Source organism: Aspergillus karnatakaensis, assembly GCF_047715665.1.
Source record: "Aspergillus karnatakaensis strain CBS 102800 unplaced genomic scaffold BJY04scaffold_23, whole genome shotgun sequence".
Classification (NCBI taxonomy): domain Eukaryota; kingdom Fungi; phylum Ascomycota; class Eurotiomycetes; order Eurotiales; family Aspergillaceae; genus Aspergillus; species Aspergillus karnatakaensis.
Genome location: NW_027395735.1, coordinates 1 through 27,748, shown reverse-complemented (window position 1 = coordinate 27,748; position 27,748 = coordinate 1). Strand labels below are relative to the sequence as shown.

Sequence of the window (27,748 nt, the reverse complement as noted above, 5' to 3'; positions counted from 1 at the left end):
CCGTCTATGCGGGGTCTCCAGGCCTGTCGACACTTCGTTTGCGATTTGAGGTTGAGCACCTCTTGAAGTCCCAACTCCCGCACTCCCCTTGAATTCTGCTCGCCGTAGCGCCGTGCCCCACGGCATCACGAAACGCCATGGCGGGTTATCTCGACAATCAAAACCAGCCGCAGATCAACCACGATTTTGCTTCATTTCAACCCGGACAAATCAAGCCAGACCACCAATTTCCCCAAGCTGCGACCAGTCCTGGAAACGGCGACAGCAGCTCCATTCCCCGGCCGAAGCGCATCGCCTGTGCGGTCTGTCGGCGGAGGAAGCTTAGATGCGATGGAAGGAAGCCTAGCTGTGGAACTTGCTCTCGGTTGGGCCATGGATGCACATACGATGAGGCGCGCAAGAAAAGTGGACCAAAACGGGGATATGTGAAGCAGTTGGAGGCTCGGTTGGGTATGTTCTGAGGCATGGGTATGCACAGTCATGGTTTAATTGCTGACGCTGTCTCTGAACTACAGCCCAGGTCGAAACGTTATTGAAAACCCAGGAACCCGGTGTGCCACAGGCTCAGGTATCTAGCTTCCCCGTGAGCTTGCCAAACGAACCTACCGGCGCCGAGCTGCACGCAATAGGAAATAGCATGAACAACTCAATATCCCCGGTCGAGAATCCATCAGCGACCGGCCCATCCTCATCCTTCACTCCGGAGGGAGTAGATGCAGCGAACAATTTTGGCTGGGACATGATCAGCCTGGGGCTGGAGGAGCCTCTCCCAGCTCGTGAAGTGGTGAATGAGCTGTATGTGTTCTCTCCGCGTCTCTCAGTGAGCGCACTTCTCATTCCCACGGCAGGAACCAGATCTATTTCGAGAAAACCCATAACTTTGTGCCCGTTATCCACCGGCCTCGGTTCATGGCTGCCATGGATTTCGCTCCCAATTCCCGTCCTCCTGCATGCTTACAATATATAGTTTGGTGCCATGCAGCAGCTACTAGTGAGAAGTACTCTAACCTCCATTCTCTCTTCTACCAAAGAGCTCGGAAGTACGCCGAGCTCGATCAGATGAAAGGTCTTGGAGAAAGCGTCCTCACTCTTGCGCATTGCCAGACATGGCTCCTCATCGGCTGCTACGAGTATAAGATGATGTTCTTTCCCCGGGCATGGCTGAGCACCGGTGTAGCCGCGAGGCTAGCTGTTATGCTTGGCTTGCATCGTCTAGATGGCGACGGCCTAGAGGTGAAACAGTGCCTGCCGCCCCCGAGAGACTGGACGGAGAAAGAGGAGCGGCGGAGGGTTTTCTGGATGACTTTTTCTATTGACCGATACGCAAGTATTGGGACTGGATGGCCCACTTGCATTGATGAGCGAGATGTCAGTTATACCCAACATGACAACCTAATACGCCTACAGGAACTGATCAAAGTTAATAGATCATGACAAACCTACCCTCAAGTGAAGAAGCGTTTATCAACGGCAAACCAGAGAAAACCGCCCGCCTGGGTGATGTGCTGCTGGGTGAGGAGCTATCAACTCTCTCGCCATTCGCAAGTGTCGCTTTTGTATCTTGCCTACTAGGCCGAAACTTGACACATCTCCATCGCCCAGAACCACAAGACAATGACAGTGACCTCAATGGTGTTTTCTGGCAGCGACATAGATCGCATGATAATATCCTACTTCACTTTGCGCTCTCGATGCCGAGCCACCTGCGGCTCCCCGCCGGGATGGCCGATGCGAATGTACTCTTCTGTAATTTGGCCGTCCACACATCCACAGTGTGCCTCCACCAAGCGGCAATTTTCAAGGCCGAAAAGAACGGCATGCCAGAGCAGATCATTTTAGAAAGCAAACGGAGATGCATTGTCGCGGCGGACCAGATTTCTAGCATCATGAAGATGGTCAGCTCCATGGATATGAGCAAAGTAAGTTTACAAGACTAGCTCTTCCAGCTAAAGCTAATCGTTCTTAGATGAATCCTTTCATATCATTTTGTGTGTATGTCGCAGCGCGTGTCTTCGTGCAGTACTTGAAGTTCCGTCCGGATGATATGGCTGCTCGTTCGTCACTGCAATTCGTTTTTGCTGTCCTCGACGCTCTTAAAAACCAGAACCCCCTTACGGAATCTTTTCTTGTTCAGTTAGAGGTTGATATTGAGGGAACAGCGTTTCAAGATATCCGAATACCAAGCGCTAACAAAGTGGGACCAAAGTCAGTTTTTGAAACTCATGGATACGGAGAGGTATGTGTACAACGCTCATAAGCCCCGGAAGGATATACATAACTCACATTGAATGCATAGACCGCCCCGCATATAGGGACGCTGAGACGGCCACTCAATGTCGATAAAAATATGGACGCCGGGTGTTCAGCCTGGGAGCCCAAAAATCCCAATCGAGCCAATTTACCTGTTTGTCTACCCAGCCGCCAACGAGCACCCACGCAGCACTCAAACACAGCCACGGTACCGCCCTTAGCACGGACAAGCAACCTCCCCGGTTTCAGCAAAGCACCCTTTATCCCCGGCGAGAACACCACAGGCATGCTCTTCGACATCGAACCCCCTTCCCGCTTTCACGACGTAACCAACTCCGCCCCGGAGAGCTCCACACCCTCAACTATGAACTCCTCCTCATCGACATCATTCATGCGCACAGACCGCTCCTCATCCCCAAAACAATCACAACCTTCCTCCCGATCCCTGAGTACCTCTGTTCAAGACCCTACAACCTTCGACGCAACAAACCTCAATCAATTCATCGACACTTCAAACCAAAACAACAATTCTAATCAAGATTCAAATACCACCAATACGAGCAACCCGCTCTTCAACATGAACTCTATCCACCCCTCTTCAGTCACCGATCGAACTCCAAATATGCCCTCAGCATGGGACTTCCCAATAAACGTTAACGGTGACCCGAACGATCCCAATGCCGAGGAACTCGATCTCATGACGACCGACATGGATGGATTCAGCGGAGCTCAGTGGGCGCACATCCTAGGTTCTGGGGGCACGTGGAACCCTTCACCGTTGCCGTGATCGAGGTCTTTGACGGCTATCCTTGGGTTTTGTTGATACGACGTCGCACATATATATATGTCTTTGTTTTATGATATACTAATGACTTGTGGAAATATCGGAGTTAATGGGTCGGCAGGTGTTGATTTGGCGGATTTTATAGGTTGGGTTGTAGATATGGGTCGGTTTAATACTGGACTGGACTCGAATGGGTATTATCGGTTGGGTCTTTGCGGATATGAATGAACATATGCAATCTCGTCTCAAAACGATCATTTGTCTCTGCGTCAAGATTGATTGCAGTTAGGACGAAGTTGTGGGTGACTGTTGTGTTTCGTTCTCTCGTAATTGTATATAAAGCGATATATGCCAGGTATCAATGCAATGCAATAAATAGCAGCCATCCTACACACAAAACCAATAAAACAACCCTACACAACACCACCAACAATCGTAGCTACTTAAATGTTCCCACCCCCAGCAGCACCCACAATCCTCAACCCCCCAGGCCCCGACAAATCCGCCGTCGTCGAATAAGCCAACCAATACCGGCTCGGATGCCACGCCACAGCCGGAACCCCCGTATTTGATCCTCCGCCTGTAGGGACAGTATGCACGCTTTCTCCAGTCTCCGCATGGAAGATCTCAATGCCGTTACCGCCGCACCCGACCTCATCGCAAGCACCGCAGATGAACCGCCCGTCGAAACTGAAGCTCACACCGCGTATGGCGCCGCCGTTCGCGCTTGAGACGGTGCGCCGGCAGATCCACTCTGTTGTGTCCCAGAGGGAGATCAGGGCGTCGCTCCCTCCGATGGCGAGGTAGCGGCCTGTTGGGGCGAGGCTGATTGAGAGACACGCGGAGGTGTGGGCGTGCAGGGTGTGGAGGGTTTCGAAGGAGGGGTAAGAGAGGAGTTTGACAGTGCCGTCACCTGTCGTGGCGAAGAGGTGGCGGTTTGGTGAGGACTCGGTCGGGATATGGTGGGAGAAGGTCGTTGCGTTTGTTTGGATGGGTTGGGGATGCGGGTCGACCGTTTTGTAGGTTGTGGTTGCGGGCTGTGAGGTCCCGCCGGAGATTATATTTGGTGATGAAGGAAATTCTATAGAGATTGGTACGAGGGTGTCATCCTGCAATTGCACAGATGTGTGTTAGCGACAACAATGACCTGAGCCTGGCGAGGACTATATTACCTTTCTCCCCGCAATCAAGACGTTGCCATCGGCGGACCAAGACAAAGTGAACGCCTCACCCCCAACGTCTAAACGGCTGACACACGTCTTGGTACGTACATCCCATATCCGTACTGTGCCATCGCTAGAGCAGCTAGCTAGCTCTGAGTCTCGCGCCGGGTTGAAGAGGACCTTTTCTATCCCACCGGTATGGCCGCGCAGTTCCGTGGAATATCTCGCTTGCGAGCGTTCTGGGTTCCAGATTCTGAGTGTACGATCGGCGGACCCTGTAGCTATAAGCGCTCCAGTAGGATTCCAGGCAATTGTTCGGATTCTGTAGTGTTCCTATACGCATGAGCGTCCGCGTCTCGTGAGAGAGTAGCCCTCCGCCGAAACGTACGTGTGAGATCCAGGCCCCTTCGCCGAGGGATCTTGATAACTTTGTGTTCTTAAGGAGCCGAAGGCAAAGCTGAACCGCTCCTTGGGGATTAGACTCCGCCGCGGAGGGGGAGGAGCCATTTTATATGGCGCTTGTGTAGCTGCGGAGCTTATACGGGCCCCGAGGGGCAGGTGTCGCTGGAGATCTCGTACGAAGAGGTAGAGATTGGGTAAAGACGCCAATTATCGTGAGTGAAAAAATATTGCGACAGCAATACTCAGACAAGAACGAGCGTAGAGGAGAACAAATAGAGACAAAGCGTGAGATTGAAGCTTGAGAGCTCAAACGGATCATCGCTACTGATTTTCAGACAATCGCCCGTGACATGGCGGCCTTAGTGCCTGAGGCAGTACATAAATCTAAATCTGTTGAACATCCATCTTGGTATACCGGTGCATATATGAAGCTATCTGCACTTTTGTTTCTGATAGCTCTGAGCGATATGTCCTAAAGTATACAAGTGCGAACAGAATCCATACATCATCCTAGCTTGCGCTTATAAAATCTCACCGCGCGAATTGGATCTCGACTGCAAAGGGAACGCGAGCGCACTCATCATTGATTCTCTGCCTTTGACTCTACCCGAAAGCAATAGCTGTCGAGCTTCTGAAATTAGCCATCATGTTTGAACTCGAAGACGATGACGCCTCCAAGCGTGAAAAGTGCTACACAGCTGTTGGCCAACTGCCTCCGTTCATCGACCCTAAGCAACCTCCTAGCAATAAAGCACCTTTCTCAGCTATCGTGGGGCTGCCATTTGTGCATACAGTATGTGCTCCCTGACCTTAATACTGCTGTGATCTCACAGTAGGGGTCATTTGCTAAACGAATGTCAAGGTCGAGGTCACCATGCCTAAAGAGGTGTATTCGACTATACAAAGAGGGCTGGATTCCAACTTGCAGGAGCCCAGCTATGCTCGAGTTTCAATGTCTCTATCATCCTTGGTTGAGGGAGATTTCTTCAATAGTTATATAAAAAAAGGTACTTTGGAGACCTCCAACCCTAACCCCTTGCTCCCATAGACGGGCTTCTTTATCACTGATATCTAACTTTTCCTTCTAGGGAACGTACTTATGATATCGGAAGGTCGCTCAGGGCTGGACAATGTGTATACCCTCCAAGATGGTAAGAGGCCACAAACCCTTCTCAAGGGAACTGAAGCTGACCCCAACCACAGGCACTTTAAAGTTAGAGCTCGGCAAAGAAGACTACGAAAAGACTGGACTGACAGGAAAATCCATCCGCACCGGTGGAAAGAAACATGCAAAAGAACGATTTCGTACGTATCTTTGCGCAAGATTTGTTCCTGTTGAAACTCCGGCTGACGAGCATTGCAGTTATTGAGCTGAATCTGCGACTCCCATCGATGCTGCATGGCAAAAAGGGCTTTCAGAGAATAGAGTGGGCCTTCAAGAATGTTCTGAACAAGCCTGTAACATGGCTCTTCTTTGACCTGGGAACGGAATACTCAGGTGTGTCAGAAGGTACTGATTTTCGAATCTTGAATATGCTACTCGATCATGCTGATGCTCAATCTAGGTGATCCTTTTCTGAAGGGCAACAGCCCCGAAATAATCCCCTGCAAACCACTCCCAACAACCCACGAAAACATCACCACCCCCTCCTTCCAAAACCTAAATGTAACAAACCAAACCACCGAGTCAGACCTCAAAGATATCAGCTACGAAGTTTCCGAATGGCTAGGCCTAATATCCCTTGGCTCTCAACGAGTGTTCGCAAACGACGATGTAGATCCATACCTATGCCGATACGATGCACCAGAGATAGGTGATTCCGGCGTATCTGACCTAATAAGCCTAAGATGGCACGGCTTCATCCCCCCGAAGTGGATATTGCAGCTCTTTATCACACTCTTGTATGATTACCCGTTCTATCAATTCCGCCTATAAGATATAGGAGTGCTAACCAGGAACTGTTTCTAGCCGGAAAACTGCACCTCGTACACAAAACACGCCAGCTTGGTTTGCGCTCTCTGCGAGTGCGTTAGGGAGAGATGCTGTTGAGGGTAAGGACGGGTATACGATCATGGCCTTGCCGCCTGCGAATTCGGGTATCAGTGGAAGCACCGAGGAGGGTGAGCATGCGAAGGCTGACGGGCTCCGACACTATATTTGTTGGGAGTTTGTTGGCGCTTCAATACTATAGGAATATAAATCTCTACCAGACGGACGCGTGATGTTTGCGTCCAGTATATTTCGTTGACAGACTATTCGTTTAATAATTATGCCGGCTCGTAAGCTATCACATGCCCCTAGTCCAATACACCAAGGAATACAATCCAATAAAAGCCCTAATCAACCATACTCCTAATCGTCCAAGAGTATGAATATCCATCCCATCCTCAGACGCCAAAGCAATAACACAAACCCATCAAACTTACAACATCAACTATTCAAAGCAAGAAGAATGTCAAATAATCAAAATCACCCGACGAGATCGTTAACCACATCCTGTAAGACCGGCCGATTACCCAAAATCTTCTGCCCACTTAACATTTTCATCCCTTTCTTCGCGGGCTTCTTGAGCCCCCCTGATGCAGTAAGTCGCCCCTGCACAGGACTCAGTGGGTTCCGCGGGATTTTCTTGACAGGTGAGCTTTTCTTCGGACTAGGCGTGAATCGATCATAAGTGGAGAGAGGCACATCATCAAAAATATGATTCTCAGCCGCATTTTTTGGCAGGTCATAGACCCAGCCTCGCTGCTCAACGAGTTTCACGTATTTTCCTAGAAGCTCATTTCCATTGCGGAGGGTGTTCTTGCTTCCGAGAACAAGTAGCTTTGTGCGTGCTCGAGTAAAGGCGACGTTCACGCGACGCCAGTCGCTAAGCAAGTCACCGACATAATTATCTTGGTTGCTGCGCACGCAACTAAGGATGATTACTTCCTTGTCTCGGCCTTGGAATTTGTCTGCGGTGTGCATTTCGAGGGCGGGAAGGTGATGGCGCAGATTTTGCTTAAGAAGGGAGAGTTGACTGCGGTAGAAGGTTATCACACCGATGCTGCGAGCTGGAATGCCGCATGAGATGAAGGCTTCAACGAGTTGGGTGCAGAGCGTTGCTTCTGTGGGGTTTACGATGCGTGATCCACTCGTGATATCGCGCGCGGGAGGGGAGAGTGTATCTGTGTTGACGAGGTAAGTTTTAGCCGAGGGGTCGACTAAATCTCGGAGCCAGCAGCGGCCTTGGCCTGTACCTAGGCATAGTTGGCGGCTTCTACTGGCTTGGGAGAAGTCGTGGAGATGATGTTGCTTGAGGCCGCCGATGTTGGGAATTTCTAGCGAGCGAGCTGCGACTTGAGGGGTGCCGCATTTGAGTCGCCCCGAGTAGATGAGGGTATTCGAGAGAAGCATGATATCCTCGCACATTCGGTACTGATGCTCGAGGTTCACCACAGAGGAAGGATGGGAATCGGAAAGCAGCTTGAATAGACTAACATCCAGTCCACCGGCCTGTGCTTCCTTATTTTGCACCAATGGAGGAAGCTGATAGTGATCACCCACAAGGATAAATGTCTTAGCCATTCGGATAGGCCCCAGACAGACTGGTAGTGTAATCTGAGATGCTTCATCAACGATGCAGTAATCGAAGACGCGGTTGTTGAATATCTGATGACCCACTCCTAAACATGTGGTTGCGACCACCTGTGAGTCCTCGTAAGCAGATTTGAGCTCCTCGATGGTCGTTTTGGGTGCAGCTGCTAGTTCAGCAAACTGATGCACTTCAGAATGTACCTTTGTAACAGCTCCAATGCGGAGGATGCGCATTTTGTCGTCACGTATCTTCAAAAGAATGTTATCGACAGCGGTATGAGTATAGGAAGTCAAAAGAACGCTCTTTCCTTGAGCAACGAGAGCTCGAATAATGTGGGCGATAGTTGTAGTCTTTCCTGTACCTGGCATGCCCAGTACTAGTGCATAGTCTTTCGCGCTCATGACTTTGCTGATTGCCTGTTTCTGATCAATATTCAACCCTGCTTTGTCTAGACCGGCTAGCTCAGGAACTTCGGGCTTAAAAGAGGGCGGTAGCCCATCGACGATAAGTCTCCGCAGCTGTCCTGCTTGAAATAGATCCTTTTCCATCATCGCAACAAGATTGCTTCGAACGATAGCCATGCCGTTGCTGAACTCATCTTTATCCAATCGATAGAGAGCCTCTTCTTCCGGCTCCGTGGGAGATGCAGTTGAAGGAGCGCTGCCATCGGTTATTTCCATGATGCCCCTGAACGACTGATTCGTTTTCGAATTGAAACCGCTTGATCTTGTTCTGGCGTTGTGAAGCTTTCGATCTACCGCGACGGTGATACGCCTAGGGCTTATTTGCACCACGTACCCATTAGCTAGGGCGAAGTGGCCTTGCTCATCCGAAATGACAATTGGTTCTCCAATCGTTATCTGGGACTCTGCAAACGAAAAGCTAGGCGATTGCTGTTTCTTGGTAAATGTGTAGCGATATCGATTTATTTTTGTTCCATCTTTGTCTTCGCAAGCTGTTCCAGGCTCAATGACAATGTTTCCGAAGCATCGCCCGAGAGCTTCTCGCTCATGGCTGAGGAGCGTCCAAAGCTCTCTCTTGAATCGCATCATACTTATTTCTTCTTTCGTGAGAAGGTCGTCCCATTTCCGGAAAAAATCCCGATGTACTGGGCCCAAATGCTCCATTGCCTGTACAAACTCGTCACCAAGACCACTGGTTTCGCCGTCTCCATCATCTGCAAGTTTGTGATATATGAAACAAGCCGTCTTGGAATAACAGTTGCCACACATTGAAGGTCGTTTGATCATTGGCGGTAGATGTGTTCTGTGGCGCACGAAACCGGCCACGCGGTTTCTTTCTTGAATCATATGGAGAAGCTCGTGCCGTATGCCACGGATTCGTATGATTTTTGATGTCTCAAGGTAGTACAGAAGCCCAAACGTAACCTCCACGTCTTCGAGTAAACGTCAGCAGGGTCTATCAAAGTGCTGAAATCAAAGCTTACCGTAACGGTCAGAGAGAAGTAAGGTGTACAGAGCGGTTTGAGCTCTATGTGCCTGATTTGTCTCCTTATTTCCAGTCTTGAGTTCCAGAGGTACGATCAAGTTCTTCTCGCCTTCGCCTTCATTGCAGGCGACCTGCACAGTAGCGTCGACGTTGCCTTTAAGGCCATACATCGGTGACCAGATATGCTCTTCTACCTCAAGAAGTTTGTTGACACTCAACTTCAGTTTAGTGCTATTTCTGTCCTCAACAAATGATTGTGACTGCCTTGTGTTAGTTAAACTGAGTGTATAGGGTCCAGTTTACTCACGCCAGGTCTTGGGCGAAGAAATAGCTCAGCCCATCGTTGTATACCCGGGACTCTTGCCATGACATGATCGACAGCCTCGCTGATAGTCATATGGATAAGATATAGCTCTTCCACGTGTTTGACTGCAACGTCCTCGATCAATACCCTTAATGATGATGTGTCCCACTGATTCAGTTTCATGGCTTCCTGGAAAACCTCGTGGAAGATATTTCCGAAAACCTGGGGTTTACCAATATCAGAAGTTCTCTTGATGCGGTCTTGGAGCACAGCTCGTCGCTCGCAGCTGATCGAGTCCGCGACAACTGTAGCAGAGATCAGATGATCGGGGTGAATGATGATCATATTTTGGGCGTTGTTGACAATGCAGTGCCCTTTCATGTCAAATTCGCCGATCAAGTGAATGTAGGAGTCTTTGTCGCACGGGCTATCATACCAAGAGTCTCGAAGCACAATAACTCTTTTACGTTTCGTGATCTCATCTTGGACCGACAGAACCTTCTTACGGAGTTAGTTCGGGATCGAGTTATGGGGTTCAGGTGAGTATAGCAAACCTTTTCTGGCTGCATGCGTCCTTTTGGGGTAGCATAAGTAGACTCGGCGATATCCACGATCAAATAACGCTTGATGGCTTTGCCGCTTTTATAGTTCTATTTATAAAGTACTTAGCAAAGACTTTAGGAGTATATCCACTAAGAAAGACCAACATCATCTAGGCTGTCTTCACCTTGTGGCATAGGCTGATCCAGGCAGTCCAGATCAAAATCATCGTCATCGAATTCATCGCTAGAGGTCGTATACTTGTCTTTCGTGTCGTTTTGTGGTTCGTTTATAATTTTTGGCTGTTGCATGACTCTGGGGAGCTTGTTGCTGGGTGTCTCGTCACATCCGGCGAGAATATCTTCTATATTGTCTGAGAATTCTTCAAAATCATCGTCAAATTCATCCACTTCAGCAGATTTGACCTGTGGTTTCTCATTTGAATGAGACGGTAAGTGATAATCCTTATTAAATGAGTGGTCGGCTTCATCTGCAGGGAAAGCATGTTGGTGCTCTGCACTCGGCTTCAAGAAGGAGCTTTGCGACCGAACGGGCTCCACAAAAGGATCTATCGAAGCATCGGCTAGCTCAAGGAAGTCATCATCTAGGTCGTCGTCACCAAAGTCGGATGAGGATTCCTGTAATGGCTTGTCGTTCGAGAAATCGCGAGGAAGTTCAATCATATCGCCGCCAAGAGCGAGCTCTTCCACAGGAGCATTGGCGACTTTAGCTGTAAGTGGTGATGCTGACCGACTTCGCCTTACTTTGTTGGATACCTGAATAGGAGCAGGCTTGGACGGATCCGGTAGGTTGGGGGCCACTCTTTGCAGACTCTTCTCCATTTCCTTGACAAGAGAGCTGAAATTGGATGCCTTGTAGTCCTTTGGCACGTTCAGATGACTCCTTGTACGTGAGAATATAGCACGGCCTGTTGGATGACTTTCCCCATCCGTCTTCCGCTTCTTTGCCTTAGAACTAGGCCATTCAGCATTGCAGCTAATTGATCGCCGTAAACCCGAGGAGTCTTGTGCAGACCTGGCCGAGATCGGTGTATGCGGGGAAGACGAAAGAAGGTTCGCGAAGCGTGGTTGCTGAAGGTCTGTAACGTTGGTTGTTGTTTTGGCAACGTAGTTGTTCCACAAATCTGTTGCAAGGTCGTTCTGTGGAGTTTTGAGTACAGCCTGGAAAGCCTGGAGGTCGAAAGACCCCTTTTGCGCCCTCTTAGAACCAGCTAAGGGAGAGCTACCAGGGGACGAGCTGTGGCGCCGTTTCTTGCTTTGAGTTGCCGGGGTCTGCGTACTCGGGTTTGAGCTGGGAGGAACATGTTGCCAGATAACATAATCTTCTGGGGTAAACTCCTGCCGGACAGGCGCTCGGCTGAAGGCGTCTTCAGCATTGCCGATAAGGTCCGCTAGAGGTAGTCGATTTCCGGGAGTCTGAGGGCAGTCTTTGACAGGTTTGGTATCCGCCTCTTGTGGATGTTGTTCACGATTCGAACTCGGCTCATCTGGTTCCACGACACCATTTATCCAAGATGTCTGATTCTCCTTGTTCCCATGCCCCTTCTTCGGAGATACGTCCTCAGGCATTGCCTCGGCTTCGTTCTCTTTGGTGTTTTGATAACGGAAGGCGTTGAGCTTCGAGCGAGAAGCCGAGGAGGCTGGGATTGGGCGGGGGGGTTCTCTATAGACGGGATACATATTGATGCGTTCTCCCCGCAAGCAGAGTGCAGCAGGGCATTTCGAGGGGTCTGGCTACGAGATGCTCGAGTAAGTACAGAGCGCGTGCGTAAAGTGTAAAGTAGTTTAGTGGAGCAGAAATAACTTACTTGGAACTGGTTGATGCAGGAAAGAGGCAATAGGACTGTTGTTTATCACAGTAGTCAACAACAGGCCACTCAATCAGGATCATTCCAGACTGCTGCATGTAAGAGTTGGTGCGGGCCCTGGCTCTTTACGCGTCGACGCGTTCTGGACTACCTAGGTAGTGCCTCAGGCTTGGTGCCTCAGGCCTAAAATTAATGGCCTGAGTTGCAAGGCAGAAGGCGGTACACCCGACAGCCCCGATCTGGCCTAGCTGCTTGGCTCCATCGGCCTTTTGCGGCTTCTGAACATCGTCAACCGGTCCATCTCGTCACCCCTCTACAAACCGCTCCCTGCGACCTCAACGACCGAGTCTCCTTCGGGGTTCCTCAATTGGGCCATCTCCTCTCCCTTTTACACAACTACACCCGAAGCTCACTTCGGTTGCTCTCCACGATTCTGCCGCACTCTGTCCGACAGGAGTCCATAACCGCCACCGCTTGTGTCGATTGGTCACTAGTCTCAAGCAGGCTTCACACACTCAACATGTCTGTTCGTCCATTGTCACATTGCCTTCGCGCCCGCTGCGTTCGTCGCAGCCCACAGAGCACCCAGAGCTTCTCCACGCGAAGCAACCTCCGCGGCGGCGCTGACCATGGCGATCACTACGACCCCCCGACTGGGTATCTGTTCGGTGTTAAGCCGGGCCAGAAGTACGTGAAGGAAGGTTGGGAGAACGTTTGGTACTACGGATTTATTGGTAGCTTGCTCGTTGCCGGTGTCGCATACGTCTTCAAGCCTGATACCTCGTACGTCTGCCGCATCTAGCTCCAAAGAGCTCTCTAAGCTCTACCCGCCTCTCAACTTGTAGAAATCTCCCGGCTGACTTATGCTATAGGATACAAACATGGGCTCTTGAAGAAGCCCGACGGAGGTTGGAAGCTGAAGGTATTCTTGAGGACCCTCAGCGGAAGTGAACTGTGCTACCGCCCGAATTTATTGTACATTGTACATAGAGTGATCAGAAAAGACGATCTCGGTCGCGTGGTTGCACCTATCTCGGTAGATGCGCGTTTCCTGGACTTAGATGGTGTTGGTTGCTTCGTTTCTTTCGATTTTCTTTCTATTATCTTGTCTCTGCGCGCATTCTGACATACTGTATCATGAAACAAACATTCCCACACTTTGCTTTAGAGTTACGAAAAGGAAGAGAAACCATCATTTACCCTTAGATATCTTTCGATTTTTTCCCATTCGATGCAGGAGAACAGCGATTGGAGAGTATGAGTTTTATGCTATGGCCATCGCATATCTCTTGGTTTATTTTTTATCCTCTAAACTATATCTCAGGGTATATATCTGTTCTTCTGAGCAGCGGCATTTCCCTCCTAACCTTTGCCAGAAGATCTAAATCGATATCTGCAACAGCAATTTGCGGCTCCTCATACTGGTCCCCAAGCTGAGCCACAATCTCACCCCAAGGGTTTGCAATTAGAGAATGGCCATAGCTTCGTCTTTTTTCGTTATGGGGACCTGCTTGTGCGGCCGCGATAACATATGACTGCGTCTCAATTGCTCTGGCTCGGAGAAGTGTTTCCCAATGTGCCCTGCCAGTGGGCACTGTAAAAGCGGAGGGGTACGTGATAATCTGAGCGTTCTGACGCTTCAGAGCTAGACTGATTTCTGGGAAGCGTAACTGAAGTCATCAAGTATAAGCAAACCAGTCCCCTGAAGGTGAAGAAATTTGAGTACGTCGGCGCACTTACATCAAAACAAATGGACAGACCAACTCGACCGAGTACTGTATCGAATGGGGGGAGTATTTCTGAGCCTTTTTCAACGCTCCTATATATTGATCAGCCACCACATACAGACGATAAGAGAAAAAAACGCACGCGCTCTCTTTCAAGACAGGCCCTCCCTTGATGTCGACATCAAATAAATGGACCTTCTGGTATCGCTGGACGATGGCGCCTGTGTTGTCTATCCAGATGAGCGTATTCTTGACTCGGTCATTCGATGCCGGCTCATGTATACCGACATTGATATGCAGTCCTGCATCTCGAGCCTCTTTCTGTAAGCCCAGAACGAATTCACTGTCCTGCACTGGGCGAGCAAGCGAGATGGTCTCTGCCGGAGATGACCCGATATAGTCCGCTGCCTCTGGGAGGAAGAGTGCCTGGCACATAGTTCGGTCAGAAATGATTTTGCAGCTAAGATTCTAGACAGAAACTACTTTAGCTCCGGCCTCAACTGCTTTCCGCACAAGCACTTGACATTGAGCCAAATTGGCTGCGACGTTGGCAGTCGAACATAGTTGCCCCACGGCCTATCAGTAGTTAGCAACGTTCTACCGTCCGTGGAATGACCACCGAGGTCATAAAAGAGCTTGCCATACTGCAATAGCCATCTTTGTTTCTGAAGTAGTAAGTAGTATTGTAATATGAGGTATGTTGAGAGGGCAAGATCACGTCTCCAAGGCGAGGCCTGATGTGATAACGCCGGAGTACCGGGACACTTTCCTGATTCGGCCCAGCCTGTGAAGTGCGGAATTATCAGATCATCGCCGCCGAATCCGACAACTTCATACCACTACAACAACTCAGCTTTTTCTCTAAAAGCTATTTCGATCCGCGCAGTCGGATCTCATACCGGAAAAGATGAAGAGCCTTCGACGGGATTTCTCTGCTGACCCTAGCACAGCAAATGTCACCAGCAAAGTCTTTGTCCGCTCAACGAAAAGTGGAAAGGTGCAAAAGATTGTTCGTGAGCTCTACCTGAGACAGGATATTCCGTGCTCGTCGAAGATTTGCACAGTATGTCCGGGAGTCGCGCCAACGGATGCAAATGGAAACAGTAAGGACTTTTCTTGAATCTTTACATTTAAGCACACTAATGCGAGCCGATATAGTCGTACCTTTCGTCCTTTCGGAACACCCCGCAGGCACAACTGCCTTCCCCCGCGGACACTATATAATCCCAGATACAAATGCGCTACTGAATGGTATGGATTTGTTTGAACATACGGGAGCTTTCTACGACGTCATTATCCTCCAGACCGTCCTCGAAGAGCTCAAGAACCAGTCTCTACCGCTGTACAACCGCCTGCTCGCGCTAATCAAAACTGATGAGAAACGCTTTTACCTATTTTTCAACGAATTTCGGCTCGAAACGCACGTTAGGAGAGGCCAAAATGAGTCGATAAATGATCGAAACGACCGAGCCGTGAGAACAGTAGCAAAATGGTACATGGAGCATCTACGTGCGGTCACGAAGCAGAGCAAGAAGGAGAAAGCTGTTCCGGCCATTGTAGTCATTACGGATGACAAGGAAAACCTGCGCAAGGCAAAGGAGGAAGATGTTAAGGCGTTGTCATTGGAGAACTACGTGAGTGGTCTCGAAGACGCGGACCGACTTCTCGACATGATCAACGAGTCCCGAGAAGCTAGGGAAGCGAAGGGTGCCCGCGGCGAACTATTCTACCCAGAATACTATTCAATGTCGAAGATGATGACTGGTCTTAGGGCTGGAAATTTACACCAAGGAGTTTTCAATGTCTCCCCTTACAACTACCTTGAAGGACAAATCAAGGTGGCGGCATTCGATAAGCCTCTCATTATCATGGGTCGGCATAACAGCAATCGAGCCATATCCGGAGATGTCGTTGTGATTGAAGTACTTCCCAAAGACCAGTGGAAGTCACCATCAACAAAGATTGTGGATGAGGAAGCTATCACTAAGAATGACAACCCAGATGCTGAGGATAACGAAGTTGTTGTAACGGAAAGGGAGCGCAAAGCGCTCCAAGAAGAGGTCAGACAAGCTCATGGGAAGAATCTCGAGGGACGACCGCAGCCGACAGCGAAGGTTGTTGGCGTCGTGAAAAGGAATTGGCGGCAATATGTTGGGACCGTTGACTCGGGCTCTACAGGCTCTCAATCAGCGGGTCGACGCCAGCAGAATATTTTCGTTCTTCCCATGGACAAGAAGGTCCCCAAAATTCGTGTTCGAACACGACAAGCTGGCGATCTTTTGGGTCAAAGAATCCTGGTCACTATTGATTCTTGGGGCCGCGATTCGCGTTATCCGACTGGGCACTTCATCCGGTCATTGGGAGAGTTGGAGACAAAGGGTGCTGAAACGGAAGCGTTGCTGCTTGAATGGGATGTTCAGTATAAGCCTTTCCCGAAATCTGTCCTGGACTGCCTTCCTTCAGAGGGCCATGATTGGCGAGTACCAACAAGCCTTGAAGACGCTGGCTGGAAGGGACGCAGGGACCTCCGCGATCTTCTTATCTGCAGTATTGATCCTCCGGGCTGTCAGGACATTGACGATGCTCTCCACGCGCGCAAGCTGCCGAATGGCAACTTCGAAGTGGGTGTTCACATTGCAGACGTCTCTCATTTCGTGAAACCAAATAACGCCATGGATCTTGAGGCCAGTGTTCGTGGAACGACAGTGTACTTGGTTGACAAGCGTATTGACATGCTTCCTCATCTCCTCGGTACGGATCTCTGCTCCCTCAAGCCCTATGTGGAGCGCTATGCGTTCTCAGTTCTGTGGGAGATGACTCCAGAGGCTGAGGTCATTTCTGCCGATTTCACGAAGTCTGTGATCCGGTCGCGCGAAGCTTTCAGTTATGAGCAAGCGCAGCTCCGAATCGATGACCCGTCCAAGACCGATGACTTAACTGAAAGCATGCGAACGCTGCTCCACCTCTCCAAGATCCTACGCCAGAAGCGTATGGACGCCGGTGCATTGAACCTCGCATCCCCAGAGGTCCGTATTGAAGCAGACAGCGACGAAGTTGGTGACCCCCTCGCAGACGTCAAGACAAAGGCTATGCTTGCAACAAACAGCCTGGTTGAAGAATTTATGCTTCACGCCAACATCACTGTTGCCTCAAAGATCTACAACACCTTTCCCCAAACCGCCATGCTCCGGCGACACGCCACCCCGCCGCCTCAAAACTTCGAAGACCTCATTAACCAACTCACCAAGAAGCGCGACATGCGTCTCGACGTCTCTTCGTCCGGCGCTTTGGCTGCCTCTCTTGACCGCTGCGTGGACCCGGAAAACCCCTTCTTCAATACTCTTGTCCGAATTCTAGCAACCCGCTGTATGACATCGGCCGAATATTTTGGTGCAGGTGCTCATGCCGAATCTGAGTTCCGCCATTACGGTCTTGCCTCCCCGATTTACACCCACTTCACATCCCCTATTCGCCGCTACGCGGATCTTCTTGTTCATCGCCAACTTGCGTCGGCAATTAACTACGAAGGTGAAGATGGCCGGGCTACGATAGAGGGATCCATAACTCGCAACCGCCTGGAAGACATCTGCCGCAACATCAACTACCGACACCGTAATGCCCAATACGCCGGCCGTGCCAGCATCGAGTACTACGTCGGGCAAGCACTCAAAGCCCGGGGTGAGAAACTCGCCGCAGATGGCATCGACACGGGTATTGAAGAAGACGGATATGTTATGCGTGTTTTCGAAAACGGAGTCGTGGTCTTTGTGCCTCGATTTGGTATTGAGGGTGTTGTCCGGCTAGAAGATTTTGTTCTCCCAGGAGATTCAGCATCGAGGTCTGTTGAGGAGCGGAGAGAGCTCGTGACTAGGCGGGACAGTGAGTTTGATCCGGAAGAGTACACGCTCAAGGTATCTGAAAAGGGCCAGGAAGGAAGGATGATGGATGTTGAGCTCTTCCAAAGGGTCAAGGTCAATGTTAGCTCCGTGAAGGAGGAGAGTGGACGCGGTGTCGGAAAGAGGAGGGTCCGGATATTGATATTGCAGTAACGCTAGAGTAAATCAATAATTAGGATAAAAAGCATACGTTATAACGAAAACAAACTCGACAGCGAGGTATATACCTGTTTACTCATGATAAGTGCGAGCTGCGCAGTAGTTAGCAGGAGATGTAGGATCTGCGGCCTGAGGCAGTCACGACGTCGGCCCCAAATCGATAAGAGTTCCCCATGAGATCCATCGCCGCAACCACAAAATTGTAACACCATACATCCCCTAGCCCACCATACTGTGCTGTTCTGCTGAAGCCAATCTCTCCTAGCCCTTTAGCTAGCCGCGCGATATCCGCCCCGCATCAGCGACTACTACCCTTCACCCCCATCAACGACACCGCAACCCCTCACGTAACCCCCCACCGCAACCAAAATGTCTATCCCCAACGAAGCTCTCCAGAAGGTAGGCCCAGCACCGCATGCATGACCTCAATTGCGCCATATGTCGCTAACGGAGATCTTTTCTTGGTATAGCTCCTCCAAGAGATCGAAACCCGAGTCATAACCTCTCAACAACAAATCGGCATCACAAAGGCCCAGATGACCTCGAAACAGCGCGAAATCCGTATGCTTGAACTCACATCAAAGGAGGTTGGATCGTTACCGACTGAAACCAAGGTTTATGAGGGTGTTGGGCGGATGTGAGTGCTACCTTCCCATACAGTCTACTTCGGCTTGCGAGAAGTTATCTGGCCTGTGAAATTGAGCGAGGACGATTTGGCTGATATATATTTGTTATGAATTACAGGTTTGTTGCGGTCCCACGAGCAACTGTTGACAAGCGGATATCGACAGAGAGCACAGAGCTGAAATCTGAGATTGAAAACCTGGAGAAACGGATGAACTACTTGGAGATGACGTTTAAGAACAGTCGGGAGAATTTGGAGCAGATCTTGAAGTCTGGGAGGGCGTGATGTCGCGTCGTTATATCGTGTATGTCGAGGGGTATACCTATCCAATAGGGCATGGTCAAGTGTTCGAACGCGGGTGCTGGCCGAAGTCAAAAGCTGGTGTCTGCTTTGAAGGAATTCGCTTTCTGGACTCCCGTTTAGGGCCCTTTCCACCTTCGAATTACTCTACTTGTGTAGTATCGACCTCCTGGTAAGTTCGACCATGAGTTGGCATTCTGTACAAGGTGATTGCAGCCGGCCCGGGGGCGCTTGTGGTGCTACATTCTACTAGGTAGTGCCCTAACAACCAAAGACGGGGGCAGGCGAGCAGAGCCACTGCTTGATACATATGAGGCGCCTGATGGTTGGTAGCGCTCTATTATCTACTGGTTATTCACTTCACCTGCTCTGTACATCACTAGATTATATAGGTACAGTCCAGGTACCTTGCATCATACGGTGCATTTATATACTGCTAAAGATGACATCACCCGTTGGCATCTGTTGGAATGTCAAGAAGTGAGACATGCTCATGCCTATTCTTGCACTGGTGCCCGCTAGTCCGATGCCAATATGCTGAGTGCATGCATCAAGTAAGCGCTTAGACTAGAGAAGCAAGGACAATGAGGCTCAATCATACAAAGGATGCGGCAATGGAGCAATCTGACGGATGGACGGAACTGCCGTTGCAGTGCAAAGTGTCAGTAGTAGTGAGGCAGGCTTAGGTTTCGTGCGACGAGCGGAATTTTGTCAGATCTTCAGGTTAGACTCTCAGCAGTCTCGTTCTGGCCTCTTCAGCCTTCAGGCCCTAAACCGTAACTGCGATTTGGAGGGGAAGTCAAGGCTGAGCCACTGAGGTCAGTGGAGTGGACCTGGTTTCTCTGGCGAATGGCCCTGTTTGGGCTGCATTATTATATTAATAACACTTGATGTTAAATGCCAAATGATATCTTGTAAGAATAGACAAGGCTGAAGTCATCCATCCATCTTCTGTCCTACCGTGGAACTCTTGAGAGCGCCTGCGGGACGAACCGTCTTGTTCCTTGGGAGTGCCGATGATGGATGGAGAGCCAATTCAGCTGGCGGTAAACAAGAGGTCAAGAGACAGCTATCAGACGTCAAGAATAGAAACCAAACCTTAAAGAAGAAACTAAAAGCCCAACGGTGTTTCAAGATGGAGCAGAGCGAGCCTCTCCTCTCCTTTGCAGTGTGCACCCAGCCACCTGCACAATCCGGTTTCGTCATATCAGCCGCCCAATCCCCCACCCCCAGCTGAGCCTTAGACGATGAGGGAGGGGTGCTTTTTCTGTGCCTCTGCCTCTGCTCTCCTCTTTTCTTCTCTCTTTCTCCCCTGATCGATCTGATTTTATCGCTGCTTATTCCATCCCTCTTCTCACCAATCTACTTGGTTGGTGCCTGGCTATTCAGCCTGCCCTGAGGAGCCCTTCCCCCTCCTCTTCCTTTGCCGCCCCCACCCCTCAAGGCTACATATTCATCGTGACTCAATTTCGTATCCTGTGTTAGCCCTCGTGTTCCTGTCACGCAGTATTTTTATCCTTCATCTTTCTATATATTCCAGGATCCTCTTCTCAAGATGCCCAGACACCGCCGTGATATCATTACCGACTCTGAGTCCGAGTTCTCAGAGTCCGATACCTCAATGATGGAGATTCCCCGCAGGCATCACAGGAGACGCTCCCACTCCCGCACCCGCTTCAGCCCCGGATACAGCACCACCTACCTTGCTGCCCCGAACACCATGCACGAAGACGTGCGAATTCATCGTTCAGCCTCTACCGGCGCCCGTCGCACCACCCGCCAAGAGCGCGATCGGCGAGAGCGAGAGCGAGAGCGTGAACGTGATACGAGGGACTTCAGAGAACGTGACCGTGATCGTGACCGGGACCGTGAGCGAGACCGTGACCGCCAGCAAATCGAGCGTGTGCAGCCAGCCGCCGTCATTGTCGACATCAAAAACGAATCCAAGAACCAGAGTTCCAACAGGAATCGCAAGCAGCACCGTGAACAGTCCTCCCATCGCCTCGAAGACAATACTTATCTCGACCCTTACGAGTCCGAGGATGAGACCAACCTACGGCCTCGCTCCCGCCGTCGTCCTCGTGCCAGCACGAGCGTCTCGCACTCCCGTGATGCATCACCTTTCGTTCAACAACCGGCGCGTGACTTCGACCTCGTTATCGACCAGCGTATGCTCGAAAGGAATGACCAGCGACAAGATTTTGAGCTGTTCCGCCAACAACAGGAGATTGAGCGTCTTGAGCGACAGCTTGCTCGCCAAAAGGGCGAGACTGAGGTCCGCCTCATCAAAGAGGAGGAGGACCGATACGAGGACGATATAAGTGATCGTCTACGACGACTTCAGAAATACGAGGAGTCCGAACGCCTAGAAGAGGAAAAGCGCAAGGCCGAACGCCGGTATAGGCTCCAGCGACTGGAGGAGGCCGAAAAGCAGGCTGCTGAACAGGAAGAGGTGCGCCAGAAGTTACGCCATGAACGACTGAAGGAGTTACAACGTAAGATCGACGAAGAAGAGGAGCGCGAGCGGATCAAGAAGGAGATCCGAGACGAAGAAGCCCGACTCGCCCTCGCAGAGCAGGAGAGGAAGGCTAAGGAAGCCAAGATGAAACAGGCTGCCATTGATGAGTGGAAATTGGCTGAAGAGCGGCGCAGAATCGCCGAGCGTGAGGCAGCGGAACGCCGCGACAAGGAGTTCAGGGATCGCTTGAGATTCGAGTTCGGATACACCGAAGCGGAGATCGAAGATATAATAAACAAGAAAAACCGCAAGAAGGAGGAAAAGAAAGAAGAAAAGAAGGAGGAGAAGAAGGAGGAAAAGAAGGAAGAGAAGAAAAAGGAAGAAAGGAAGGAGGAGGAAACTCGCAAAGCTACCTGGATCAAGGTACATATACCCTCGTCATCCATCCCGCAGTGTAGACATCTTTTAACGAGTTTTAGGTCCACCGCAAGCATCTCCTTCCCGATACCCTGATAGCTTACCAGCTCCCCTGGGACTGGGATGAGGTACGTTCATACCTCCTTGCACATACCATGAGACACAAAACTAACCTAATCTTGTAGCTCGACGGCAACTACATTATCATCAAGACCTGGGTTAGTGAGGATATGCAAGAGGAGTTGTTCGCCCACACCCGCCGCCTACGCGAAGGCAAGCTCGTCACCCAGACCTCTAGCTCTCTCACCGAGCTCAAGGTCAACGATCGCAACAAGGACAAGATGTATCTTGTGCGCAAGAAGAGTCCTAGCCGGCGGTCATGGATCTTCACCTGATCAGTTTTTACGCCCGACGAACGCTTGGAGGGTTGGTTTCAAATTTGCGCCTGGCTTTGTTTCCATTTCCATTCACTTATATCCATCTCTGCTTATATTTATGATTTATTCCCCTTCGCCGCTCGCTTTTGATAATCTGGCTCCCAGATACGGATTGAGTTGTGCCTGTTTTTGGATGTCTTCGTCATGAGTTGTGATTGTTTTTGCTATGGTAAACGTAACGAACGCTATATATGATACATCATGAATGAATGAAACGATCTATGACCACGTTCTCAGAACCTTATTCCATCCAGATCTCCAGAGCGGCACCAGTAGTTTAGTTAATAGTACATCACGGACCCAGAAGTAAAGTACATATATCAATCAGTCAGATCACACTAGATCGCAACACCCTCCTTCGCCCACCTCGTCTCAGCCCTCAGAATCAACTCCTCATACACCGTCCACGCAAGCGCACTACTCAGCGCCTTCCGACCGATCCGCAATCCAAGACCCCCAAAGAGACTCCGCACGCCATCTTCCTGGATCATGATCCGCACGGCACGCACCATATTCCCGTATTTAGCGGGCATAAGCTGGAGTCGGGTTTTGACTGCGTCGAAGGGGTTCGTAATGGCTGTTGCAAGGGACGCGGCAAGCCCACCCGAGACGAAATTTATAGATGAAGAGGAAGTAGGCTTTAAGAGTGTTTGGTCGCTATTCTGAGCGTTCGATGAGGATGGCATTGTTGCGGCGGCAAGGTTTCGTTTTAATTGCTCGTAGATAAGAACGTATAACCCCGCGTAGGGTGCGTCTCGCGCGGCGGTAGCGCCGAATCCAGCAAAGAGCCCGCGGAGACCCTCTGTGCGTAGGATATCCCGACCAGCGGAGTACAGGCTGCGGTAGGCGTAGTAGTCTGATTCGTAGCGGACTTTCAGGACCGTCACGGGCATCATGACGAATCCGGCGGCGACTCGCGCTGCGGCGCCAGTGGTTAGGTTTGCAGTGTGGGAAAGTTTCGGGAGGGCGGAGGAGGATGTGGAGGACGGTATTGTGCCATTAGCGTTAGGGAGAGGTGGTGTTGGTGTTGCGAGGCCCTGCCGGAGGGCGTTGAGGGAGGTGAAGTATAGGGCTGAGCCGAAGCCTGTGCGGAGAGCGGAGGGGAGGGTGCCGCGCCACAGGCCGCGAACGGGATTGGGAGAGGCGAGGATCGTTTTCACGGTCGAAAGGAGAGAGGCGTGGTGGTGGGATTGCTGGACGCGGGTTTTGAGGAGGTCGGCTGGTTGCAGGAGGATGGAGGATGTGAGGCCGGAGAGAAGGCCGGCGCCGAAGTGGAAGGTTGTCTTTGAGGCTGAGAGTTCGGGATTGTTAGGTAAGTTCTGGAGAAGACGTTTCAGAAGATAATGGGGTTGTACGTACATTTGGAGACTGTCTTCGCCGGCGGAGATGTGTATGTAGCACCGGCACTGGCATTGTTCGCCATAGCTCCGGGGCTTCCACGGGGAATGTCCCAGGAATCTCACTGTTGGACAAGGGCGGGTTGGACGGAGAGAAGCACGGTCAATTCGGAGGCGGCCTCGAGCGCATGTCAGAGCCAGCAGGGCGGGGAATGAGCCTGATGAATGGGTGAGGGTGTTTGCGGTGACTTCTGTAGGGCAGGTCGGAGTATTTTTTTCAGGCGTTGGATGAAGTCATCGCGGCTCTGCGCTGATTGGTTGTTTCCGCCACATGTGCCTCGTAACTTATCGGTATTGGGGTTGTAATCCTTCCCCGCACAGGGGTCCTGGCTGATACAATAGTATTGGCATGTTGCCATTGGCGATTTGAGCTTATTGACCGAATTTATATAGAATTTACATTCTTTCACTATTATATTGGGTTCATTATTCGCTACAGATCAAGACCAAACTGGAACATTTCTCCGGAGTTGTTCGTCGGAAGCTGCGGAGGTGGGCATCGCAAACGGCCGATCGCCCTGATTTGTCGACGTCACAAGGCTGCCCGGTGGAATGGTCCATGTTCCTGCTGCTCCAACCATGAGACGTTAATTCTGCTTTGCATTCTCCAGGTACACCTAAAACATCCACCTGGCTGTGACTATCTATTCTTATTTCTATATTTTCACATTTCCCTGGCCTCCTCAACTTCCCCCTCAGTACTGCCGTACGGAAAAGAGGCATCGTCGGATCCCCGCGGATCTACATCTCCGCTACAATGCCTCTTCTTCCTTCCTTTCCGTATCCGCCTGCTCAGGAGGGTTACTGGCATCCTGTTACCTCAACCCTAAATTGGTGTGAAGAGGTGAGTGCATCATGCGTTGTACGGGCTGGACGGCGAGTCCGAGACTAATCATAAACCCTAGGACTACTATGCGACAATCTATGCCGCCGAGATCGTCAATACATTGACAAACCTATTGTTTATGCTACTCGGAGTGAGGGGTATTCTGAGCTGTCGGCGCAATGGTCATGATACAATATTCCAGGTGGCCTACTACGGCTATCTTGTGGTAGGAACGGGCAGCTTCCTGTTCCACTCGACATTAAAGTGCAGGTGTTCCCGATCTTTTGCTCCAAGACGACAACTAACCGGTCGGCATGTAGATCCAATGCAACTAGTCGACGAACTGTCCATGATTTATACCACATGTCTCATGTGCTACGCTTCTTTCTCGTACTCGCGATCGACTACCTATCGAGTTTACCTCGCCGGTTTCCTCACATTCCTAGCAGTCTTCATCACCTTATATTACCACTACCTCCAAGACCCGCTATTCCACCAGAACGCATACGCTCTTCTCACGGCCACCGTACTGATACGAAGCATGTACACTATGGAAGTGAAGCTGCGCCCTGTTTTGAGAAATTCGACCGAAGAGGACCGACTTGAACGGGAAAAACAGGGACTCCCCGTCCTCACAAAAGAGAGGCAGCGTTACGAGAATGTTCGAGATTTGAAGACACTCAAGACAATGTGGTTCATGGTTGGGTTTGGTCTGAGCATTTTCCTCGGAGGATTCGCTATCTGGAACCTAGACAATTACTTCTGTAGTACCTTACGACGCTGGCGTCGAGTGGTGGGCCTTCCTTGGGGTATCTTTCTCGAAGGCCATGGCTGGTGGTGAGTCAATCTCAATACGCATACGCACGAGGGACCTGATTGAGTACTAACTAGGACCTGTACAGGCATCTAATGACTGGCACCGGCGCATATCTGTACATCGTCTGGGGCATTTGGTTGCGCCATTGCCTTAACCAACGGCAGGAAGAATACTACCTATGGTGGCCGCATATCTGGAATATTCCCGAAGTCGTACGAAAGTCGAGTACGGCGAACGGTAGTGCAAAGAAGTCGCTCTGAGAAACTGGTCACACAGCTTATCACTTACGCTTTAACTATTCATCCCTCATTGGACTCTGAGCGGAGTTCTCTATTCCCGCATTTTCCTGTGTACTGCACCTGATACCTTTCAGCCCACATCCGAGTTATTATCGTTACTTCTATTTTTGAGCCCTAGACAATTCCGGCGTGGTGTTGTTGGAACCCGATATCCTTAGATCAGAAGGTTGCATTGCACGAGTATATAGACAAAATACCCATCAATGCGGCATTTTAGTATTTGTCCTTCTACTTCACAAGCCCTAAGTCTTTCTGGAATTGAAATATGAGCCAGTAGCCAACTTTCGCATGTCGGCCAATGTTCTAGATGGTCTAGTCTGGGTATATAGACAATATTAAGCCCCGTCTCACAACTTCGCCTTGGACCCATCCTTCTTCGGCCGCACCGGAGCCGGAACATGCTCCTTCCATCGCGGATCAATAGTCGATTTCTCAAGCTTTGATTTCCGACTCCACTGATCCCGGAATGCTTTCTCCTCCTCTCTCCACCGCTGCAACTCGGGCCCAAGCCATTTTGATGCCTCCTCAGCACACTGGACCGGTGCTTCCTGCGCAACAAGATGTCCGTTATCTGTCAGCACTACATCCCTTACACGACCCGCTACCACACCGCCGCTCCCACCGAGCCCAGTCCCCGTGTGTGCGAGTTTATCTGCGATCATAGTGGGTGGAGACATGTCTGATTTCCCGCCGAATATGTAGAGGACGCTGGGCCGGAGGTGAGGAAGTTGTGCGAAGATGCGCGAGGGCTCGGGGCGGTAAAAAGGCCAGGAGCCGAGGTGGTCGGGATCGAGATCGGGGTGGGTAACTTTGTTCACGGGGGTCGCGAAGCCTGGAGGACCGTCATAGTTCGGGCGGGAGAAGGTAAAGACTTCTTGGTGGAGCGTTGTGCGGAGCGTCACGGGAGTATCTGCAATTGCTTTATTGGATGGTTGAGATGTGGATTCTTTATTGGGATAGATTGCTGTCGGGAGATCTCGAAGGCCGTATTTGACCCAACGGTCAAGGACGCGTGAATCCCAGGCTTGGTAGAATGGGTTCTTCTTGAAGCCTTCGGCCGCAGCTTTGCGCGAGGGCCATTGGTCGCGACGATAGGTGGAGAGCTGGGTGGTTTTAGCAATGACGAGTTTCTGCTTGCCTAAGTCGGCGGCGTCCAGTTGTGTGGTTTGGCGTTGGATGACGGGGTCTAGTAGGATGAGGCTGTGGAGGAGGCGTGGGTGCATTGTAGCTAATTGAACTCTTGAGGAAGTTAGTTACTGAGTTACAACGGCGCAAGAGATAGACCAACAGGTGTGCACCGCCCATACTGTGCCCAACTCCGACGATAGGCCGGGGCATATCTTTGCGCTTCACGTTGACCAGGTGGAGGAGATCGCGCGGGTGATCGAACCAGCTAGCTGTTATAATAATCAGTTTCAGGTCACCATGTAGATGCATGTCACCCACGGTCATTCCCTAGCTGATCTTCGTTAATTACACTGCTTTGCCCTTGGTGCGCAACATCTGCCATCCATATACTTCTAATCCGGAATCCGTTGGTTTTCGATCGCGAATACAGTTCCTCCCATAGGGGCTCGTAAAGCTCCTGATCGAGTTGTTAGTTGTCAAGTGCAAACGAACTATCGCCGGTCCCAAAACAAACATACCTTCGGAAAGCCATTTGCATGCGCGGCAAGAATTGTAACATCCCCAGGCTGAGGATTAGGGTTATCTAAGGGGATGTACTGTTTCACCGCCAAATTCAAGACATCCTCCTGTTCGTCCGCAACAGCGCCTGGATATTCGCGAATGTGCTGGCAAGGAATCACATGCTCGAGGACGCGAAAGGGGCCAGATGAGGACATTGCGCTGTCGAATGCCTGAAAGAAGATTATGTTCAAGGGTGTAGATTATGAGAGGACTGGGGTCCCGATGTTTAAGAAGGAAATGGGGGTGACCCGCCTGGGGTATTGATCGGGATCGCCCGAGGTGACTTGCCGATGCAGAGTGGGTTGCGTCAATTGAGCCGAGGCTCCCTGGTTTGGGGACAGCCTTGACTCAAGGCCAGCTGCGTTCACCCGCCGAGGGCACTGCAGGCGCATGACGGGACGTG

The 27,748-nt window shown here is 50.7% G+C and overlaps 13 protein-coding genes across 13 annotated transcripts; 7 read left to right on the top strand and 6 right to left on the bottom strand.

Moving 5' to 3' along the window:
• Positions 1–137: 137 nt before the first annotated feature.
• On the top strand, positions 138–3,037 carry BJY04DRAFT_217996 (putative C6 transcription factor Prf; the record flags this gene model as incomplete). Its single annotated transcript, XM_073716209.1, has 6 exons — positions 138–450; positions 516–795; positions 849–1,368; positions 1,428–1,919; positions 1,967–2,236; positions 2,297–3,037. 6 exons carry the CDS (start codon positions 138–140, stop codon positions 3,035–3,037), a joined length of 2,616 nt encoding a protein of 871 aa, XP_073571359.1.
• Positions 3,038–3,076: 39 nt separating this feature from the next.
• Positions 3,077–3,425, bottom strand: BJY04DRAFT_54947 (uncharacterized protein). Its single transcript, XM_073720617.1, has one exon. The coding sequence runs from the start codon at positions 3,290–3,292 to the stop codon at positions 3,116–3,118; it is 177 nt and encodes a 58-aa protein (XP_073571358.1). The 5' UTR covers positions 3,293–3,425; the 3' UTR covers positions 3,077–3,115.
• Positions 3,426–3,477: 52 nt separating this feature from the next.
• BJY04DRAFT_227693 (WD repeat-containing protein) lies at positions 3,478–4,878 on the bottom strand (the record flags this gene model as incomplete). Its single annotated transcript, XM_073718690.1, has 3 exons — positions 4,586–4,878; positions 4,207–4,519; positions 3,478–4,143 (listed from the first exon to the last, which is right to left on the bottom strand). The coding sequence occupies exons 1-3, from the start codon at positions 4,702–4,704 to the stop codon at positions 3,478–3,480; spliced, it is 1,098 nt and encodes a 365-aa protein (XP_073571357.1). The 5' UTR covers positions 4,705–4,878.
• Positions 4,879–5,245: 367 nt separating this feature from the next.
• Positions 5,246–6,791, top strand: BJY04DRAFT_217994 (ribonuclease P protein subunit p40; the record flags this gene model as incomplete). The annotated part of the gene is made up of 7 exons (XM_073716208.1): positions 5,246–5,392; positions 5,462–5,606; positions 5,688–5,750; positions 5,803–5,904; positions 5,963–6,109; positions 6,165–6,501; positions 6,569–6,791. 7 exons carry the CDS (start codon positions 5,246–5,248, stop codon positions 6,789–6,791), a joined length of 1,164 nt encoding a protein of 387 aa, XP_073571356.1.
• A 3,819-nt stretch (positions 6,792–10,610) lies between these two features.
• BJY04DRAFT_188309 (bifunctional ATP-dependent DNA helicase/ssDNA endodeoxyribonuclease DNA2) lies at positions 10,611–12,347 on the bottom strand. Its single transcript, XM_073711196.1, has 2 exons — positions 12,299–12,347; positions 10,611–12,224 (listed from the first exon to the last, which is right to left on the bottom strand). The coding sequence occupies exon 2, from the start codon at positions 12,168–12,170 to the stop codon at positions 10,623–10,625; it is 1,548 nt and encodes a 515-aa protein (XP_073571355.1). The 5' UTR covers positions 12,171–12,224; positions 12,299–12,347; the 3' UTR covers positions 10,611–10,622.
• A 471-nt stretch (positions 12,348–12,818) lies between these two features.
• Positions 12,819–13,249, top strand: BJY04DRAFT_217992 (uncharacterized protein; the record flags this gene model as incomplete). The annotated part of the gene is made up of 2 exons (XM_073716207.1): positions 12,819–13,081; positions 13,171–13,249. 2 exons carry the CDS (start codon positions 12,819–12,821, stop codon positions 13,247–13,249), a joined length of 342 nt encoding a protein of 113 aa, XP_073571354.1.
• A 362-nt stretch (positions 13,250–13,611) lies between these two features.
• Positions 13,612–14,682, bottom strand: BJY04DRAFT_217991 (carbon-nitrogen hydrolase family protein; the record flags this gene model as incomplete). The annotated part of the gene is made up of 5 exons (XM_073716206.1): positions 13,612–13,968; positions 14,039–14,117; positions 14,168–14,451; positions 14,509–14,601; positions 14,671–14,682. 5 exons carry the CDS (start codon positions 14,680–14,682, stop codon positions 13,612–13,614), a joined length of 825 nt encoding a protein of 274 aa, XP_073571353.1.
• A 250-nt stretch (positions 14,683–14,932) lies between these two features.
• Positions 14,933–18,074, top strand: BJY04DRAFT_217990 (exosome catalytic subunit DIS3; the record flags this gene model as incomplete). The annotated part of the gene is made up of 2 exons (XM_073716205.1): positions 14,933–15,128; positions 15,184–18,074. The coding sequence occupies 2 exons, from the start codon at positions 14,933–14,935 to the stop codon at positions 18,072–18,074; spliced, it is 3,087 nt and encodes a 1,028-aa protein (XP_073571352.1).
• A 375-nt stretch (positions 18,075–18,449) lies between these two features.
• On the top strand, positions 18,450–18,990 carry BJY04DRAFT_217989 (putative prefoldin subunit 1; the record flags this gene model as incomplete). The annotated part of the gene is made up of 3 exons (XM_073716204.1): positions 18,450–18,479; positions 18,551–18,717; positions 18,825–18,990. 3 exons carry the CDS (start codon positions 18,450–18,452, stop codon positions 18,988–18,990), a joined length of 363 nt encoding a protein of 120 aa, XP_073571351.1.
• Positions 18,991–20,386: 1,396 nt separating this feature from the next.
• On the top strand, positions 20,387–22,465 carry BJY04DRAFT_54853 (uncharacterized protein). Its single transcript, XM_073720615.1, has 3 exons — positions 20,387–21,886; positions 21,943–22,008; positions 22,066–22,465. Exons 1-3 carry the CDS (start codon positions 20,561–20,563, stop codon positions 22,273–22,275), a joined length of 1,602 nt encoding a protein of 533 aa, XP_073571350.1. The 5' UTR covers positions 20,387–20,560; the 3' UTR covers positions 22,276–22,465.
• On the bottom strand, positions 22,038–23,899 carry BJY04DRAFT_54888 (putative mitochondrial carrier protein). The gene is made up of 2 exons (XM_073720616.1): positions 23,677–23,899; positions 22,038–23,608 (listed from the first exon to the last, which is right to left on the bottom strand). Exons 1-2 carry the CDS (start codon positions 23,738–23,740, stop codon positions 22,656–22,658), a joined length of 1,017 nt encoding a protein of 338 aa, XP_073571349.1. The 5' UTR covers positions 23,741–23,899; the 3' UTR covers positions 22,038–22,655.
• Positions 23,900–24,316: 417 nt separating this feature from the next.
• On the top strand, positions 24,317–25,883 carry BJY04DRAFT_188298 (ceramidase). Its single transcript, XM_073711195.1, has 4 exons — positions 24,317–24,558; positions 24,620–24,806; positions 24,861–25,377; positions 25,443–25,883. Exons 1-4 carry the CDS (start codon positions 24,472–24,474, stop codon positions 25,615–25,617), a joined length of 966 nt encoding a protein of 321 aa, XP_073571348.1. The 5' UTR covers positions 24,317–24,471; the 3' UTR covers positions 25,618–25,883.
• BJY04DRAFT_188296 (putative toxin biosynthesis protein) lies at positions 25,884–27,625 on the bottom strand. The gene is made up of 4 exons (XM_073711194.1): positions 27,303–27,625; positions 27,103–27,241; positions 26,945–27,053; positions 25,884–26,895 (listed from the first exon to the last, which is right to left on the bottom strand). The coding sequence occupies exons 1-4, from the start codon at positions 27,498–27,500 to the stop codon at positions 26,004–26,006; spliced, it is 1,338 nt and encodes a 445-aa protein (XP_073571347.1). The 5' UTR covers positions 27,501–27,625; the 3' UTR covers positions 25,884–26,003.
• Between the last annotated feature and the right edge of the window lie 123 nt (positions 27,626–27,748).